We start from the raw sequence: 17,968 nt of genomic DNA on the forward strand, positions 1-17,968 counted from the left end.
CCCACTGTGTATCGGTCTAGACCAACCCAGGGTGTATACAGTCTAGCCTGGGGTTAGCCATTGGAGTTTTTTCTCTTTGTCAGTTCATTTGTATGGTTAAGTTGCTTCCTTGAATGTTTGTTGAGTATTGGTACTTAAACAGAATATTACACTAAGTGTTATTCTGTGACTTGTTCAGTTGGCAGTAGAACCTTCTTGTCTAGAACTTCAGCACTTCCTGTACCTGACTTTTGCACTTGGATAAGAGCGCCTGCTAAATGCCATGTAATAATGTAATGTAATTTATTGGGTTGCATCGTGGGTAGTGTTGCTGCCTCACAGCTAGTGGATCCAGGGTTTGATCTTGACCTCGGGTTACAGTCCACAGCCATGTTATTATTAACCTGCTTAATACTACCTTTGCTAATGCTACTAATGCTACCTTTCTGGAAAAGAGTAATCTGTAAGCACTATCTGAGAGGAGAAAACCTAGCTTTAATCGCATAACATCACTTAAAGGAAACACAAACTATTCACAATTGTTTTGTCGGAATATTTCAAATATTGCTTCTGTTTAGCGCAAACTCACAATGGAATCCCAGCTTGTGCAGAGTTTTGCATGTTCTCCTCACGTTCATGTCAGATTCCTCCTTGTTCTCCAGTTTCTTCCTACTGTCAAATAAAAGGTAGGTAGATTGGATATGCTAAATTGCCCACAGTTGTGAATATGTGTAAATAGTGCCCTCAAACCATAACCTGATATACCATCCAGAGCAAATTCTCCCACCTCGTGCCCAGAGTTCCTAGAATAGGCTCAGGATCCACTGATTAGGATAAAGCGCTTACTGAAGATAAATGAATAAATGAATAAATGCTTCTCGATAATCAGGATTTCCCTTAATATTGGAATCACAATTATTTATCACAATTATACAGCCAGTTCGAGAACACTGTATCACTTCATCCAGGATTTTAAACCAACAAAATGCAAGTTTTTCTATTATTGACTATAAACCGGTCACTTAACATGTATACGTTTTTTAATTATATAGCATACACTGTCTGAGATAGGGGTACAGTAGGAGTTCGGTTCTGTCCCCAAGGTACAATCAACACTAATGTACTCTCTAGGGCTCACTATTGGACCTTAAGGTGACTGTGTGTACCTTTTTAAGGCCAGAAAGGTACATATATGACTCTGTTAGTCATCGTCAACTCTGTTATCATTAAACTGGGCAAACCATTAACAGAATTGATGATAATGGACTGCATATTTTCCACCATTTTGTGTCTTAAGTCCACATGCTAACCTCAAACTAGCTACCACGTGGCACGTATAAAAACAGAATTTTATGGATTTTAATCATATTATTGTTTTTAAAAAATGAGTGAGAGATTCACTCCGATATCACAATAATAGATTGGATGAATAATTAATCTACTGCTGGTGTAAAATCCTCAATGTTTTATTCAAATTAATGAGAGAAGAAACAGAACATACAGTACCTCACTGCCTTTCTGAAGTTTCCCACCAGAGGAAGTGACATCATTCAGTGGAGGTGTCATGCGTATTATTAAAAGTCTTTGTGGATTTTATGCAGTTTCAGAACAGAGTTAACAGAGTTGACAAGAACGTTGGGACAGATAAAAAAAAAATTTTTAATTACAAAAATTTCACATCATACAGAAAATAGACTTTCTATGCAATTGATTTTATAACAGTGAATAGAATAATCCCCAAAAAACAGATTGTTCGACTGAATCACTTCATGTTTATCCGAGCTGAATGGATGAATCAGGAGTCGAAGACGGCCAATAGTGTGAAGGGAGGCGTGGGAGTCATTTAGTTAATGGTTTATGGATAAATTGGGTCTAAAATGTATATTAAGCATCGCTATTGGTGAAAGTTCGTCATAATTTGCATTACTGTTCAAAACTGATTCAGTAAAGATTTCTTTCGTGGAAAATAATAAAAGGTTTATCTCAGAGACGTGAAATGTACCCCGAATTCTAGAATGACCCGTATGTTCTCAAGCAGTATATAAAAGATACAAATAAATACCTTAGAGGGTACTGCTGCAGTGACAAGCTGTTGTACCCCTAAAAGTACAATAATATAATTTATGTGCTGAGAGTGTAACTAGCTAGTTGACTCACAGTTAATGTGATTAATCAATACAACTCTAACACTACAAACATTCTGCTTATTCATATCAACTCATTTCACATCTTTACTCCATCTTTAACACTGAAAATGATGTGACATGATAAGCTGACATCATGCGAAGATGAAATGAAGTTTTGTTTTTTTTCTGCACATCATGTGATGTATGTACTAATAGTCTGATCTCGGTTTCTTTATAGAGCAAGAATATGCCAAGAATATCATGAAGGCAGCGGAAACAACAAAGTCTTGTATTGCTCAGCAGGTGTGGGTGTGTGTGTGGGTGTGTGTGTGTGGGGGTGTGTGTGGGCATTAATGTACTGAATATAGTATACAGAAACACACAGTTCAAATGATTTCTATGTCTAGGACCTGATGCCACTGCAGTCAATCTACAGCATGGTTCTGGAGCAGGATGTGAGGAGCAGCTCATCAGCCAAACACACCACTGAGCTTCTACAGCAGCGCTGCTACCAGGTACTCCATCCCATCAGAGCCCTTTAACTAGTACTGGTAACTAGTATCTGATCAGCTAACACTAACTAGTCATCCAAAGTGTACAAAATATATAAATCTCAAAGCTCTTTGGAATATATTCAGTGGTATATTTCTGTAAGGAATAATAATAATAATAATAATAATAATAATAATAATAATAATAATAATAATAATAATAATAATAATTTATGCAGCACCTTTCACAGACCCAAGGTCACTTTACAATCCCCCAAAAAATTGCTTGACTAAACAGAGGAAGAGAAGTATTCATGGAAAAGTCTTTAAATCAGATTTGAAGGTTGAGAAAGAAGAGCACTCATGGAGAGATTGAAGGAGAGAATTCCAGAGTTTGGGGTCCATGGCACTGAAGGACCTGCCTCCCAATGTGGCAGGAAAAATTGAGGTTGTATGGCACGGCTTCCTGCGTTGAATGGTAAAGGGTGGCTTCAAGCAAAATAACATTCCTGACTCACGAGACGGACTGGAGCTTCAGACTATCAAATGTAGACCTACGTGAGATGACTAACACCCCACCTATTAAGCTGACATTATGAATAGCAACTTAAATATATAGCACACATCTGTAGGATGGGCAATGACTGCTTACAAAAACAACTTCTCTTTGAGGTCAGATCACCAAGATGGACTAAGGCTGAGAATCTGTTGGGTATGGATGCCCAGTAGATAAGACGGACAGTGATGGATAAAACAGACTTCTTGTGACTGTTGGACAGAGTGCTAACAGGAGCACCCTAAGGGTTTTTTAAACCCAAATGGGGAAGATGATGATGATGATGATGATGATGATGATGATGTGGATAGTCTGGTGTGTGAGACAGTAAATAGGCTGCAGGAAGAGGACCTGAGAGAATGAGAGGAAGAGTAGGGAGTCAGGAGTTCACTGAGGTAGAGAGGAGCCAGATTATGTAGAGCAGGGGTCGGCAACCCTAGGCACGCGTGCCACAACTGGCACGCCGAGGAATTTCCAGTGGCACACTGACGATGATACACAAACCTAATTATTCAACACATTAAAAATGTTCAAACGTCATCTTGAACTGTCATTGGCTGTTGCATGGCAAGCCTCCCCATATTTCTCACGAGATGGGCCCACTTGATGCAGCAGTTGCACTAAGATGGCAAAGAAGCCGACAGTTCGGGCTTTCCTCTCCTCGTGGACCAAAGAATATAGGTTCGTTTCTCAGAGGGACCGTGCTGTGTGCACGTTGTGTTTTGAAAGTGTTGTGTGTCGAACATCCAGTGTTAAACGTCATTTCGAGGCAAAGCACGAAAAGAATTTCAAAGATCAGGCAGATAGGGATGAATCAATCTCACGCGCAGTGTGCGGATATGGGAAGCAAGCCCACACTTTAACAGTCTTTGCCTCAGCTAAAAACAATGCCACTGAAGCTAGCTATATAATTTCTCACTGCATAGCTAAACATGGAAAGCCATTCACAGACGGTGAATACATTAAGGAGGCCTTTCTCTCCGGCTCGGATAGTCTTTTTGAGGGGCTGCCAAATAAAGAGACAATAAAATCAAGAATAAAAGACATGCCCGTATCAGCCAGAACTGTTGAGCGACGAATTGGTGAAATGGCAGAAAACGTAAGGGTGCAGCAAACAACTGGCATAAAAGATGCAGCGGTATTTATCATTGCGCTTGACGAAAGCGTAGATGTGAATGATGTGGCATGTTTGGCAGTGATAGCAAGATATTGTGATGTGACTGTGAGAGAGGAGCTCTGCTGTTTAAAGCCAATGAATCCTGCTGGGCATCTTTACCCGAAAAGTTCAACTGTCTTCGCAATATTGCACTGGCTTTATTGTCAGTGTTCGGATCAACATATCCATGTGAACAGATATTTTCGCACATGAAGAATGTACTTTGCCCTTCCCGAAGTCGTCTGACAACGGGCCATTCGGAAGCATGCATCCAACTCAAAGTGACCAATTACTGTACCATCCCCACATCTCGGAGCTAAGTAAGGGGAAGCAGGGCCAGGGATCACACTGACTGATAGGCAAAACATTTATTTTGTAACAAGGCTACTTCAAATTTGCAGTTTATTGTTAAGCCACTTTATGTAGGCTACTTGTCAATGTTCTCTGACACTCATTATTTAATTTTTTTTCTGTAGTTTTATTATTCATCAGTTCCATTTCCATTAGGCTGCTACGTCTTTATTGTGAATAACTTGGGCCTGTTACCTACTGAAAGATTTTGGATGTTATTTTGTGAATTTGTATAAGCTGCTTGCAATGTTGTTATCCAATGTGTGTGTGTGTGTGTGGGGGGGTTTTCTTAAACCTTGTGTGTGAGGTTAATGGCATAAAACAAGTGCAATGGTGTTTTACATTTGCTCAATGCATTAAATATCCATATCCGTCTAAAATGTGTGGTGTCTAATTACACATAGTTAACAACACCTATTTGAATGGCACACTAACTAACAAGAAAATTTCTAATTGGCACTACATGGCAAAAAGGTTGCCGACCCCTGATGTAGAGCTTTAAAGGTGAGAAGCAGTATTTTGAATTTTATCCAGGACAGGACCGGAAACTAGTGTAGCTCTGAGAGGATGGGGGTGATATGGGCTGTGTGTTTTGTATGAGTGAGAAGTCTGGCAGCCAAGTTTTGAATGTACTGTAATTTTTGAAGGAACTTTGCAGAGAGGCCAATGAAGAGAGAGTTACAGTAATCAACACGGGACATAATGAAAGCATGAACCAAGAGTTTGTGCATCATTATTAGACAGGAATAGATGAAGGCGTACAATGTTAGATGACATTTTGTGTTTTGGCATTAATATAATATGATAATAACCAGGGGCGGCACGGTGGTGTAGTGGTTAGCGCTGTCGCCTCACAGCAAGAAGGTCCTGGGTTCGAGCCCCGGGGCCGGCGAGGGCCTTTCTGTGCGGAGTTTGCATGTTCTCCCCGTGTCCGCATGGGTTTCCTCCGGGTGCTCCGGTTTCCCCCACAGTCCAAAGACATGCAGGTTAGGTTAACTGGTGACTCTAAATTGACCGTAGGTGTGAATGTGAGTGTGAATGGTTGTCTGTGTCTATGTGTCAGCCCTGTGATGACCTGGCGACTTGTCCAGGGTGTACCCCGCCTTTCGCCCGTAGTCAGCTGGGATAGGCTCCAGCTTGCCTGCGACCCTGTAGGAGGATAAAGCGGCTAGAGATAATGAGAATGGGGATGAGATAATAACCAGAACATCAAGGACATAGTAGCTCATCTGGCCTGCCATCAAAACAACCATGACGACCAAAACGTCAAACGGAACTGAAATGTGACAATGTGAGAGAGGACCAACGTCCACGACAAACTGTTTACAACAGGAAACTCAACAAAGGACTAAATTTTGTTCCCTGAGGGAAGACTGACCCAAAACATCGATCAGAACTTAATTCGCATGTAAATGAGAGAGATGATACTATTCTAGTCAGAAGAAAATTTGTTAAAGGAGAACCGAAGGCAAATTTTTTATTATCAAAAATCTCACAGATTTTTTATTAAATATCGGAATGGATTTTTGATCGCTATTTTGTCGCTGCTATAGCAAGTTATGAGTGTTTGAAATACACTCTGTAATATATCAGTCCATATGTCAAAGCAATGGCCGTAAACGAGATTCGTTGAGACCTGTGCAAGACATTGTACGACAGAAGTGAAACGTACAGCGGAAATCAAAGTGACCAATATCTGCTAACGTTGTCAAAAGACACGCGCGCCCTCTTTCGAATGCTGATGTAATCAAGCTGGAAGTTTTGGTTGTTTTGATAGCAATCAGGAAAGTTTGAAAAAAGTCGGCAGTAATCGTCATTTAAACTCGTTTTTGTGCAACATTTCGTTTGGAAAACAGTTTTCAAAATGGCGGCACTGACACCTGGCTGACACTTCACGTTTCGAAGTCTTGCACAAGTCTCGTGAAAATCGCGCAGATAAGCGATGCCTGCCGTGGACCAAACCAACTAAATTCAACACGGCTTAAAACGGAATAGGCCAATAAGTATAATATTTAATTGCAATTAATTGCCAATACAAGTCACGATATAAGGTTACTAAAAATTGAATAACACGTTAATTAAGAAATAAAGCAAGTTGAAAAATAACTTCAGTTCCCCTTTAAGTTGACCTAATGACTAATTTGTTCGCAAAAAACTGACAATACAATGACCAAGTGTTGTATAGAAGGACTAGTTCTTTCAAATAAAACAATCAGAACTGAAATCCATTGAGAACTGAGGGAGGAGATATGATTTAACTGAAAATAAACAAAGTTGTAAACAAATTGTTTACAACAGGAAAATCAACTAACAAATGACCAAGTTTTGTTCCTCAAGGAAAGATCGACCCAAAACATCGATCAGAAGTGGAATCGGATGAGAAATGAGAGAGGAGATACAATTCTAATGAGAGGCCTGGAAAATTTGTTAATTTGGCCTAATTGCTAGTTCATTAGCAAAGAAAAATTGACAAAACAACAACCAAGTTTTTGTGCGGAGTGATGAGTTCTTTCAAACAAAACAATCGAAATGGAAATCTGTGCAGAATTGACAGAGATACGATTTAACCGAATTGTGGACGACGGATGATGGACGCCACGCCATGACAACAGCTCATCAACCTTTTGGACAAACGAGCCAATAAATAATAAATTACCACCCAAAAAGTTGATTATTTTCCTATAACTGCATGCCCCGAATGCAGCTGTTTAAATTTAAAACACTGACAATAGAAGTCTGTGAAAAAGTGATGTTTTAAGCAGATTTTCTAAGCTGCACATTAAAAATACTGGGTATTTAAGGGGCCTTTATAACACATTCATAAGCAGTGTATAAATATTTCAAACATTAAAGCAGGATTTAAGTCAAAATTCATGAGATGACATAGAAATATTTATTGCTTTGCCTTCACGTTCATTATTGTGTCATGAGTTATGAGTTTATACAGTTTTGTAATATTTTACGTTCACTAACGTCTGTATAAATGAACAAACGATGAACTTCAGCATTAATACACTATCGGTAACAATAACAAACTCACTAACACTAGTTGTAGTTGCCTTTGATCAGAGAGTTGCTCTAGGATTAATCAAACATGTTTAAGTTTAAAGATTGAGTCATGATTAATCGAGACATGAATCTGTTTCGGGAGAAACTTCTGCGCTCGTGAAAATGATCAGAAATACAGGGTGTTTCAGAAATTTTTATATCATTTCACAATCTAATAACTTTGCCAATTCTCATTCAATTGACCTCAAATTTTAACAGCATGTGTGGAAACAGGTCAAAATTTTATGTTTTTTGTTTTGATCTTTTTCGGTATAGAAATGCCATTCACTGGAAAAGAAAAGGCGTTGTGTGTGTTCGAGGACGCTCGAACACAGTCGAACAAGACTGCAGCGTGCATTTATGAGAGAATTCTCTAAAAAATGCACTGTTACCAGAAAAGACTGTTACCAAAGACATGCTGCAGCGTGTTTGGGCAGGGGCTGGACTACCGACTTGACGTGTACCGTGTCTCAGGCGGCACGCATATTGAAAATTTGTGAAATCATTCATGGAATCCACATACTTTTGAATTTCTCATTCAAATTTTGAGGAATAAATCTTATATTGCTCAACATTAAGCCTGTTCAGTTTCATTTGCCGAGACTATGTAGTGTCTGGGATATTTACATCTCAAATAATATAAAAAAAAATTTAAACACCCTGTACTTTTCTAGCTCTGTGCATTTGAGCTAGAAATTAGGGCAAAATCTCGGAAAGGACGTCTTCACGTTTGTCTTTGGTTAACAACAAGCTAGCCAGCTAACTGTGATGAGTGATGTATATTTACCTCCTCAGATCAGTGAACTGTACAGTTAACAGTTATTCCATGAAATCGAGTCGTACATGAACTGATAGCTGATGAGGTGCGTAGCACTGAGTTGTCTATAAGCCGTGTACGACAAGATTGAGTGGAATAACTGTTTTATTCTATCCACATTCACTGGATTTTGAGAAACAGAGCATTTTTATTTTTATTTTTTGCAAATTTGATCAATAAAAATTTCATAAATCAGAGATACATTCTTACCATCAAATACTTTTATTCCATATTTTATTGCTTTTTTGTCTTTTTTGGGGTTTTGTTTTCGAGTAGAGTTTTCATTTCATCCAGTTGGTTCAGCAACTTGTTCTGCCATTTTGTTGTTGTTCTTCTTCTTCCTCTTCTTTAGGGTTTTTTGTGGTTGGCAAACCAACTTAAAGGGGCAATACTGCCACCAACTGGGCTGGAGTGTGGAACAGGAGACATGGGGGGCGGACACACCTATATTCTTTTAGCTATTTCTGTCTTTTAAATACTTGATAACAAAGCTGCCATTTTGTTTTTCTCTACTCATGGTATATGAGCTGATATCCTAGTAGTAGAGTAGCCAATCAGAACACACGATTGCTCATATCCAGTGAATGTGGATAGAATAATTAGCGTTATAGATTTAACACATGAATGCGTCTGTATGTTAGAAGTTCTACTGTTTACTGTTCATGCTGTGAGCAGCCATGTTGATTTGATTCTACTTGCTGAACTCGGAAGTTGAGGAGACTTCCAGAGTAGGAATTCCGAGTTGAGGGAGGATTTTTCCTGGTACATTTAGTCAAATGCAGCATGAATGCAGTACTGAGGTCTAAATACAGATGTCACACAACTTCTGTTTTAATTCCTGACTCAAAGCTATGATATAGACTGTGTAATATAAAGGATAGAGTCATTTATTTCATGTTTTCCCAAAGGCTTTGTCTGCCAAGCGGAATGAGATTGACAAGTGGCGTCGGGAGTTTAAAGAGCAGTGGATCAGGGAGCAGAAGAGAATGGTTTGTAGTGCATGATTAAGCACTTACTACATCCAAACATCCAAACATACTCCTCAGGTCTTCATTTTAATCTGTGTGATGTGATGTGATGTGATGTAGAACGATGCAGTTGCAGCGCTGAAGCGAGCTCGACAGCAGTACATGCAGCGCTGTGAGGAGCTGGAGAAAGCCAAAGCCATGACGGCCAAAGGAGTCGACGAACTCAGTGGCACAAAGACCCTGGACAAGAGGAGGAAGTCTCAAGATGACGCTCAGTCCAAGGCAAAGCATCAAACACTCATGCAGTCTACACGTACAAGGTTACAGTAATAACTAGACCAGAAAAGACCTTCATACAGCTTGGATGAGACTGTCAATGATGGTGTAGCTCACTCTGGCCCTGTCTAGTCCAGAAGGAACGATCTAAAGTGGGCCACCTTGCACAATAAATGTTGCAAGCCTATATACAAGCTATATATGAAGAGTTTGGTTCCAAAATGTGATAAACACCAAATTTTAAAAATTGAAACTCCCACCACCAAACCATCAGCAATTATCAAATCTAACTCGTACCATATTCAGTTTTCGCCAAAACACGATATCTGCCATTGAGTTACACACTGTATTACGGCCTTTCATTCCAAAACGCAACAAGCGCCACCACTGATTTTTCTCAAAACCAGACACATCCATTTGGCCAATCCAAGGCTGCCACTGGTGTGAAGTCTTCTAAGATGGCTGCGCCCATGAAGTAGAAAATCGCTTCGTCACTTCTCACATTTATTGGACAATTTCATGCTGAATTATGAATAATTTCAGTAAAATAATCTAAAAAAAATAAAATAATCTATAAAATAAAATAATCTGTCATGAAAGAACACGGTTACATGCACTTTAAATAGAAAGGGATATGTAGCATTTTGGGGGAAAATGCCGTGGCGTGGATATGTAGCGACTTGACAAAAAAAATTACATGGTTCAGTTAAAAGCTGTCAATTAGTTCTGGATTTCATTTTCAAAGTTAATTATCATTAAGGAGTTAGTCAATAAGCCCTGTGATGACCTGGCGACTTGTCCAGGGTGTACCCCGCCTTTCGCCCGTAGTCAGCTGGGATAGGCTGCAGCTTGCCTGCGACCCTGTAGAACAGGATAAAGCGGCTAGAGATAATGAGATGAGAGATGAGTTAGTCAATAAATTTTAAAACAGGATACAGTGGTTTTCCTTTTATCACGTCCCGTAATCAGAAAAAGTGATTTTTCTCGAAACAATGGAATTGGAGCGTTTTGGAACCAAACTCTTCATATACGTAGAAGCGATATCCACCCTAGGAACACCGACCTATTTACCAGACAGAATCCAAAATGGCGAGGAATTGACCGAGAAGAAGCGATTTTTGTTGAACTGCTCATTAAGGCTTAATTAATCCATAACTTAATTAATAATTGTAATGAAGCAAATCTGAGTAGAAGTTATATGCACCCTAGGTACCCCTACCTTCATACTAGAAAGAATTGAGGAAGAAGAAGCGATTTGTGTGGAAACTGCTCATTAGGGATTGATTAATTACTCCATATCTTCATTATTAATTGCAATTATGCAAATTTGGGTAGAATCTATCTATATGCACCCCAAGAAAACCTACCTTCCTGACAAAAAATAAAAATCAATGAAGAATTGAGACAGAAGAAGCAATTTTCATGAAATGTGGACGACGTAGGATGGACGACAGACAACACATGATGGCATAAACTCATCACCTGTCGTCCGGATGAGCTAATAAAGCTGAGCTCAAGTACAGGGCTTGATTAAGTCGAGCTCATTCTGATTTAAAGCCTCGTTATCATGTGACCAAAATAGAGCAACTTTCAGGACTATATGTAAGGAATAAACACGTGGTGGTGGTGGTGGTGATGGTGGTGTGCTGTTGGAGATAAATAATCAATGATGGAGTGGTATGATGCTACTGCCACACCACAACGTTAACGTGGTTCCCACAGGTCCTTAAAATCCTTGAAAGTTTGTGAATTTGAGAGAAAAAAAATGAAGACCTTAAAAGTTTTTGAAAATATTCATGTTTTGTGCAAAAATAGAAATTGAAGACTCTCAGACGGCACTGCATCAAGTACCGTCGTTCACCATTAGCTGATATAACCACATGGGCTCGGGATTAACTTTGGCAAACCTTTGTTAAACACTAGAATATGGAGTTACATCCACAAACTTCGCTTAATGTTAGCGTTCTTGCCGCTGTTTAACCTTCATCATTTGACTTCAGTCACTGTTGCACCAACATGACGGTGACAGTGACCGTCGCACTTTCTTGAGACAGGCAACGTTTATTTGTCTTTTCATTTGGCCATGGTCATGGTCATGTTCATGAAAAATGTGTGTTGTGTCGTGAAGCTTCTGCTAATGAAATAAACAAGCACTTACTTAGCTCTTCAACTCGTAAGTCTCTTTCTCTGTAGCTCAACTTACACATTGTTTTGCTGTGCTGTGTTCGAGAAGGAAAGAGACCACATCGTCTGCAGTACAATTGCGAAGTCTTGACATATTCAAGCCTCTGTCTCGGTTTAATTGCTGACTGTGAAGTTTTGTAAAGCCTGCTAGTTCTCATTATGCAAATTCTTCGTTTTGTAACAGTAATTAACCTTGATCCATGTCTCAAACTATGCTGTGTTGGGTCCTTGAATTTGATGGAATTGGGCCTTGAAAGTCCTTGAAATTGATGTTTAAGAAGGTGCAGGAACCCTGAGTTACATTTTTTCTTTTATGTCCAAAGCACTTCATTGACGATTTGTATTTTTAATTTATTAAAGAATGACACATCATACCTTTTATCCACTTATAGTTACATTTTAATGTAATTGAACATCTCCGAAACACAATTGTTCACTCACCACTGTCTCTTTTTTCTCACTTGAAGTTAATAAGATTTAAAAAAAAAATAAAATAAAATAAAAAATTGCATGTTTTCATGTTACAATGAAACCGGAAACTCTGTCCTGAAGGCTGTGAGGTTAAAACTTTTTTTTTTTTAACTAAGAAAAACTGTATGCTGTGTTAACAAACCTGCCACAAACATTAATTTGAGTCATCCATTCAATCACTAACACTTAAAGGAGAACTGAAGTCATTTTTAAACTTGCTTTATTTCTTAATTAACGTGTTATTCAATTACGTTTTTGGTTTTAGTAACCTTATATCATGACTCATATTGGCAACTAATTGCAATTAAATATTATACTTTTCGGCCTGTTCGGTTTTTAGCTGTGTTGAATTTAGTTCATTTGGTCCACGGCAGGCGTCGCTTAGCTGTGCGATCTTCACGAGACTTGTGTGAGACTTTGAAACGTGAAGTATCAGCCAGGTGTCAGCGCCGCCATTTTGAAAACTGTTTCCCAAACGAAATATTGCCCAAAAACGATTTTAAATGATGATTACTGCCTACTTTTTTCAATCTTTCCTGATTGCTATCAAAACAAACAAAACTTCCGGCTTGATTACATCAGCATTCGAAAGAGGGCGCGCGTGTCTTTTGACAACATTGGCAGATTTCCGCTGTACGTTTTACTTCTGTCCTACGATGTCTCGCACAGGTCTCAACGAATCTCGTTTATGGCCATTGCTTTGACATATGGACTGATATATTACAGAGCGTATTTCAAACACTCATAACTTGCTATAGCAGCGACAAAATAGCGATCAAAAATGCATTCCGATATTTAATAAAATGAGAGAAATAGAATTTTGATAAAAAATTTGCCTTCAGTTCTCCTTTAAAAATCACTTAAAAATCTGATTTCTGATTTCAGGATGATTTTAGTTGAACGTTTTGATAAAACATTACTGTTTTGTTCTTTCAACATGAGTAGAGATCATCTCTCATCTCATTATCTCTAGCCGATTTATCATCATCTATATAATTCTGTGTGTGTGTGTGTGTGTGTGTGTGTGTGTGTGTGTGTGTGTGTGTGTGTGTGGTTTTGTTTTTTAAACTTTATCTTCTGATGTAGGTTTCAGAGACTGAGCTGTTATACAAGCAGTGTGTGAACGATGCCAACACTCATCAGGACGACCTGGAGAAAGTGAAGGAGAGGATCATCGTCCACATCCGCAAGCTCATCTGCCAAGGAGACGACGTGCTCAAAGAGGTAGGAGCAGGTTTCCGGGGAACTAAACTCGAGAGCCTGTGATACGCGCCAATCGTTATTTATAGTCTTTACATTTGTGACCCATATTTGCTGTTAAGTGATAGACATTTTTGCATGTTTACTGAAATGAACACGATGTTTAGATGACGATTTGTTCAAAATGACTTACTTACTAGTAGCAAACTGCGTATACAACACGGCATGCAACAATCAGCCATAATATCAAAATCACCTGCCTTGCCACAGCCGTCTGTGGTTGTGAACTCGAGAGAGCAAAATTTGCCTGTGTTCTCAGGGAGGGGGGGAGGGGTGGCATATTCTCTCTCCCCTGTCAATCACGGCGACGCTGGCCAATCATGGTCATCTGCGAGCTCATCATACAGAAGTGGCAGCAGATCCTTAGGCTTGGTTTTAATTATTATTATTATTATTATTATTATTATTATTATTATTATTCAACTCACAGATTCATATTAATGCACTTCTAATACATTATGGTTTCCATAGTAACAGCTCATTCACTGGGTCTTGTATGACATCACCAAAAGTTAATACACTGTGAGAAATAGGGGGACAGTAGGAGTCAATTTCTGTCCCCCAAGCTACAATCTACACTAACGTACCCCCTCGGGCTCATTTTTGGACCTTGGGGTAATTATGTGTACCTTTTTAGGGCCAAAAAGATCCATATATGTTCCCAAGTAGTATATAACAGGTACAAATAAGTACTTTAGATGGTACTGCCCCAGTGACAAGCCATTGTACCCCTAAAGGTACAATAATGTACTTGATTTTCTGAAAGTGTAGTAATAAATGGGTTAAAAATGTGTTGTTATTTAACAAAGAAAAAACATAATTGCTGATCGAGAAGATGAAGATTTCTATGAGGAGAAATGAGGATTATTAACATTTGAAATGAGTCTCTCATTTCAAGAAACTCCATTTTAAGGCCACGGTCTCTCCACACAGGTGACGGTGAACATGTTCTTCTACCAGAGACTGCAGATGGAGCCGATCCCTTTAGGGTACCAGAACCTGGAGCTGACCTGCAGGCCATATGAGTCCGGAGAACCCTACCTGCTCTACATCTCCAGGAAGTGTGGACCTGAGCAACCCCTTCAGACCTTCACCTTCCAGGAGTTCATCCCTTTGAACAAGAGGTGAGTACGGCATTACGCTACATGAGTAAGCTTTATTATATATCTTTCAAAAATTCAGCTCTTTTTGACAGTGTTTATCAGTTCTACAACAGTTCTCATCTGGAGGAAATTTGAATGCCATGAGGTGAAGGAAGGTGTTTTATCAAGTAGTTTGTTATTCAGTATTAGAAATATGATGTTTAAAGAAAATTTAAATCCAAAACTGGACATTTTAATTGTTGCATTTAGCAAGCAATGATGTGATGAAATCAAGGAAAAGTGATCTAATGTTATTTGTTTTAAAATTGTTATAGAATATTAAATCGTTAAGCCTATTTCGAGATATATTTACTAATTTCAAGCTTACAATTGTCTTGTTATATCAGCAGATAATTTTGCTTCTATCTGAGAATAAATGCAATATTGAAATAAGTAAAATTATCTGTAAAAATATGTAAAAAAAAATATAGGCTTAATAATCTTATATTTCTTCACAATAATCTAATAGAAAAATATTAGTTGAATTTGCTTTAATTTGACATATTTTTTCATGTCATTCTCATATCACTGGTCAGATTGTTTACCATTTATCTTTTATTTATTTATTTTGTCCATAATCTTCCGCTAAATGGAGACTCAGACTGTAGGTATACCACTGTTATTCATGAGTAGGATAAAAAATTATTTCAGAAAAGACATGAAGAGAAGCCCACTGTTATTGAGTCACTGAAATACCTATGGATAAAGCCAAAGTCCTGATGTTTCATTCTGAAACACGTCCTGTCGTGAGGAAAAAAAAATTGCTTCACTTTATGTTTCAATCATGTATGGAAAGACTTTAGCATTTTAAAGGGAGAAATGAGAAGATCAGGAGCTGGTGTACTTTATATTCAGTGATGTGTTAGTGGAAAGGGTGGATGAACAGATGTATGGATGGATTGACAGAAGGAGGGACAGATGGATGGGTGGACGGATGGATGAATGGATGGGTGGATGGACAGATGGATGAATAGATGGGTGGATGGGCAGATGGATGGGTGGATGGACAGATGGATGGGTGGACAGATGGATGTATAGATGGATGGATGTTTGGACAGATAAACAGATGGATGGATGGATGGATGGATGGATGGATGGATGGATGGATGGATGGATGGATGGATGGATGGATGGATTATGTGTAGCATGTTTTGTACAAAGTCCCTGTGTGTGAGCTGTTACCATGGAAACAATAACATATTAGAAAGAGCTCATTAATATAAACATAAGTGGTTAGTTAGCCACCAAACATGTCAACACTAAACAGCTTTACACCACTAGCACCTCTACTGATCAGTTGTATCTGGACGTTGCTTCTTTCTTTCTTTCTTTCTTTCTTTCTTTCTTTCTTTCTTTCTTTCTTTCTTTCTTTCTTCTGCTTTTATTTTTTTACCTTCTCTTTCTTCCCCTATCTTTACTGTCCCTACTGTTATTGTATGTTTTATGTGGTAAGTGTCTTTTTACCTATTACTTTTACTATAATGTATGTGTAGTTTATGTATATTGATTCTTTTAATATGCATCTGACCTTTTATTATTATTATTATTATTATTATTATTATTATTATTATTATTATTATTATTATTATTAATAATAATAATAATAATAATAATAATAACTGTCCATGGACCTTTTAACACCAGACCATGGACAACAGATGTAAAATAGCCATTTTGGCTAATTCTGGCACATTTACATTTTATGTTTATTAATGTGTACTGTCCATGTCAAATAAACTTAGAAAATAAAATAAAAATAAACCTAATATTCATGTTACAGACAGAAACACTGCCTGAACTGTGCAGTTATAGAAACAATAATGCACATCTACTGACCAATCAGATTTGAGAATTCACCTGCACTGTGGTGTAGCAATAATAAACCTATGCTTCATGCTCGGGTGGCACTGGCCACCCCGGCCACCCTTTGAACTGTACCCATGGTTGTGAAAACAGCAGAGTATACAGGACAGAGTGACTACAGCACCGCTGATCCAGACCTGATGTTGATGTTTGTTTCTACAGAAATCGTAAATTGAATAATGCCCTGATGTCACCGCAGGACTCGTCTCCGATACCCGAGGACATGAAGCGCTACAGTGATGGAAGTACGTCCAAGCTGCTTACTGCTGCTTTAATGAGATAATTATAGCATTTGATAATACCTTCGTTTGTTATTGATTATAATCTCTCTGATTGTGTAAAATGTTTTTATTTGTACTGTTAATGAACAGAACGCATCGGATGCAGCGACACTGACAGCATCGGAGGAAGCTTCGAGTCCCTCTCCAGTCCAGGTGAGACGTTTAGCACATTCAACTTTACTTTACGTCCAACAAGATCTTAAATGATAAATCCTTTACAGAGGAATCCTTGTCTTGCAGTTATCACACATTAGCTGAGGCAAACACACACACACACACACACACACACACACACACACACACACACACACAATAATACATATTAAATAATAACTTTTAAGTGTTTTACAAAATACTCTTTAAAAATAACGACAATTTGTTTGTTTGTTCAAATATAAACAAGGCAATTAAAAAATGCTATTTAAATGTAAAAGTATTAAATAATATTAAAAGTACTAATAAGTAATAATAAGTCATGTAAAAACATTAAAGTGTTTTAAAAGTAATTTTTTAAAGGATGATTTACTTTATTTTATTGTTTATATATAAATATAAGGAACAAAACAAAAACAATGGTCATATTCATAAAACAATTTTGGAGTAAATATTAATTTTAAAATGACAATCAATTAATTTTATATTTTTATTCACACATTCATTCATATATTGTTTTCTGTTCATAATAATAATAATAATAATAATAATAATAATAATAATAATAATAATAATAATTTATTCAACATTTATTGAAGAATGCATTTATATATTTTAAACAAGGAAAAATTCTAATTTCGCTGTTTCACTTTATATGTAATTTAAATATTTTAATATTCTATTAAAAACATTTAGGTTTTTTTTCCAAATAGTTGTGATGCACCTGGACATACAGTACAAACTTAATTCAAATAATAATACGTGTTTATTCTAATCTATTTTATTCATCGGTTACTGATTAGCATTATATATCAGTTTAATTATTACACTGTTTTATATATAATT

At 37.7% G+C, this 17,968-nt stretch overlaps 1 protein-coding gene across 2 annotated transcripts in view; it reads left to right on the forward strand.

The window, feature by feature from the left end:
• The window catches only part of gmip (GEM interacting protein), a 69,123-nt gene that overhangs the window by 32,788 nt on the left and 18,367 nt on the right, over positions 1-17,968 (forward strand). For both annotated transcript variants that reach the window (XM_060942543.1, XM_060942544.1), the window contains exons 6-13: positions 2,344-2,408; positions 2,513-2,620; positions 9,433-9,513; positions 9,613-9,774; positions 13,510-13,647; positions 14,617-14,807; positions 16,851-16,933; positions 17,060-17,122. In XM_060942543.1, the coding sequence (XP_060798526.1) occupies positions 2,344-2,408; positions 2,513-2,620; positions 9,433-9,513; positions 9,613-9,774; positions 13,510-13,647; positions 14,617-14,807; positions 16,851-16,933; positions 17,060-17,122 (891 nt within the window). The remainder of the gene's footprint in view (positions 1-2,343; positions 2,409-2,512; positions 2,621-9,432; positions 9,514-9,612; positions 9,775-13,509; positions 13,648-14,616; positions 14,808-16,850; positions 16,934-17,059; positions 17,123-17,968) is intronic.

This window comes from Neoarius graeffei, chromosome 16 (genome assembly GCF_027579695.1).
Source record: "Neoarius graeffei isolate fNeoGra1 chromosome 16, fNeoGra1.pri, whole genome shotgun sequence".
Taxonomy (NCBI): domain Eukaryota; kingdom Metazoa; phylum Chordata; class Actinopteri; order Siluriformes; family Ariidae; genus Neoarius; species Neoarius graeffei.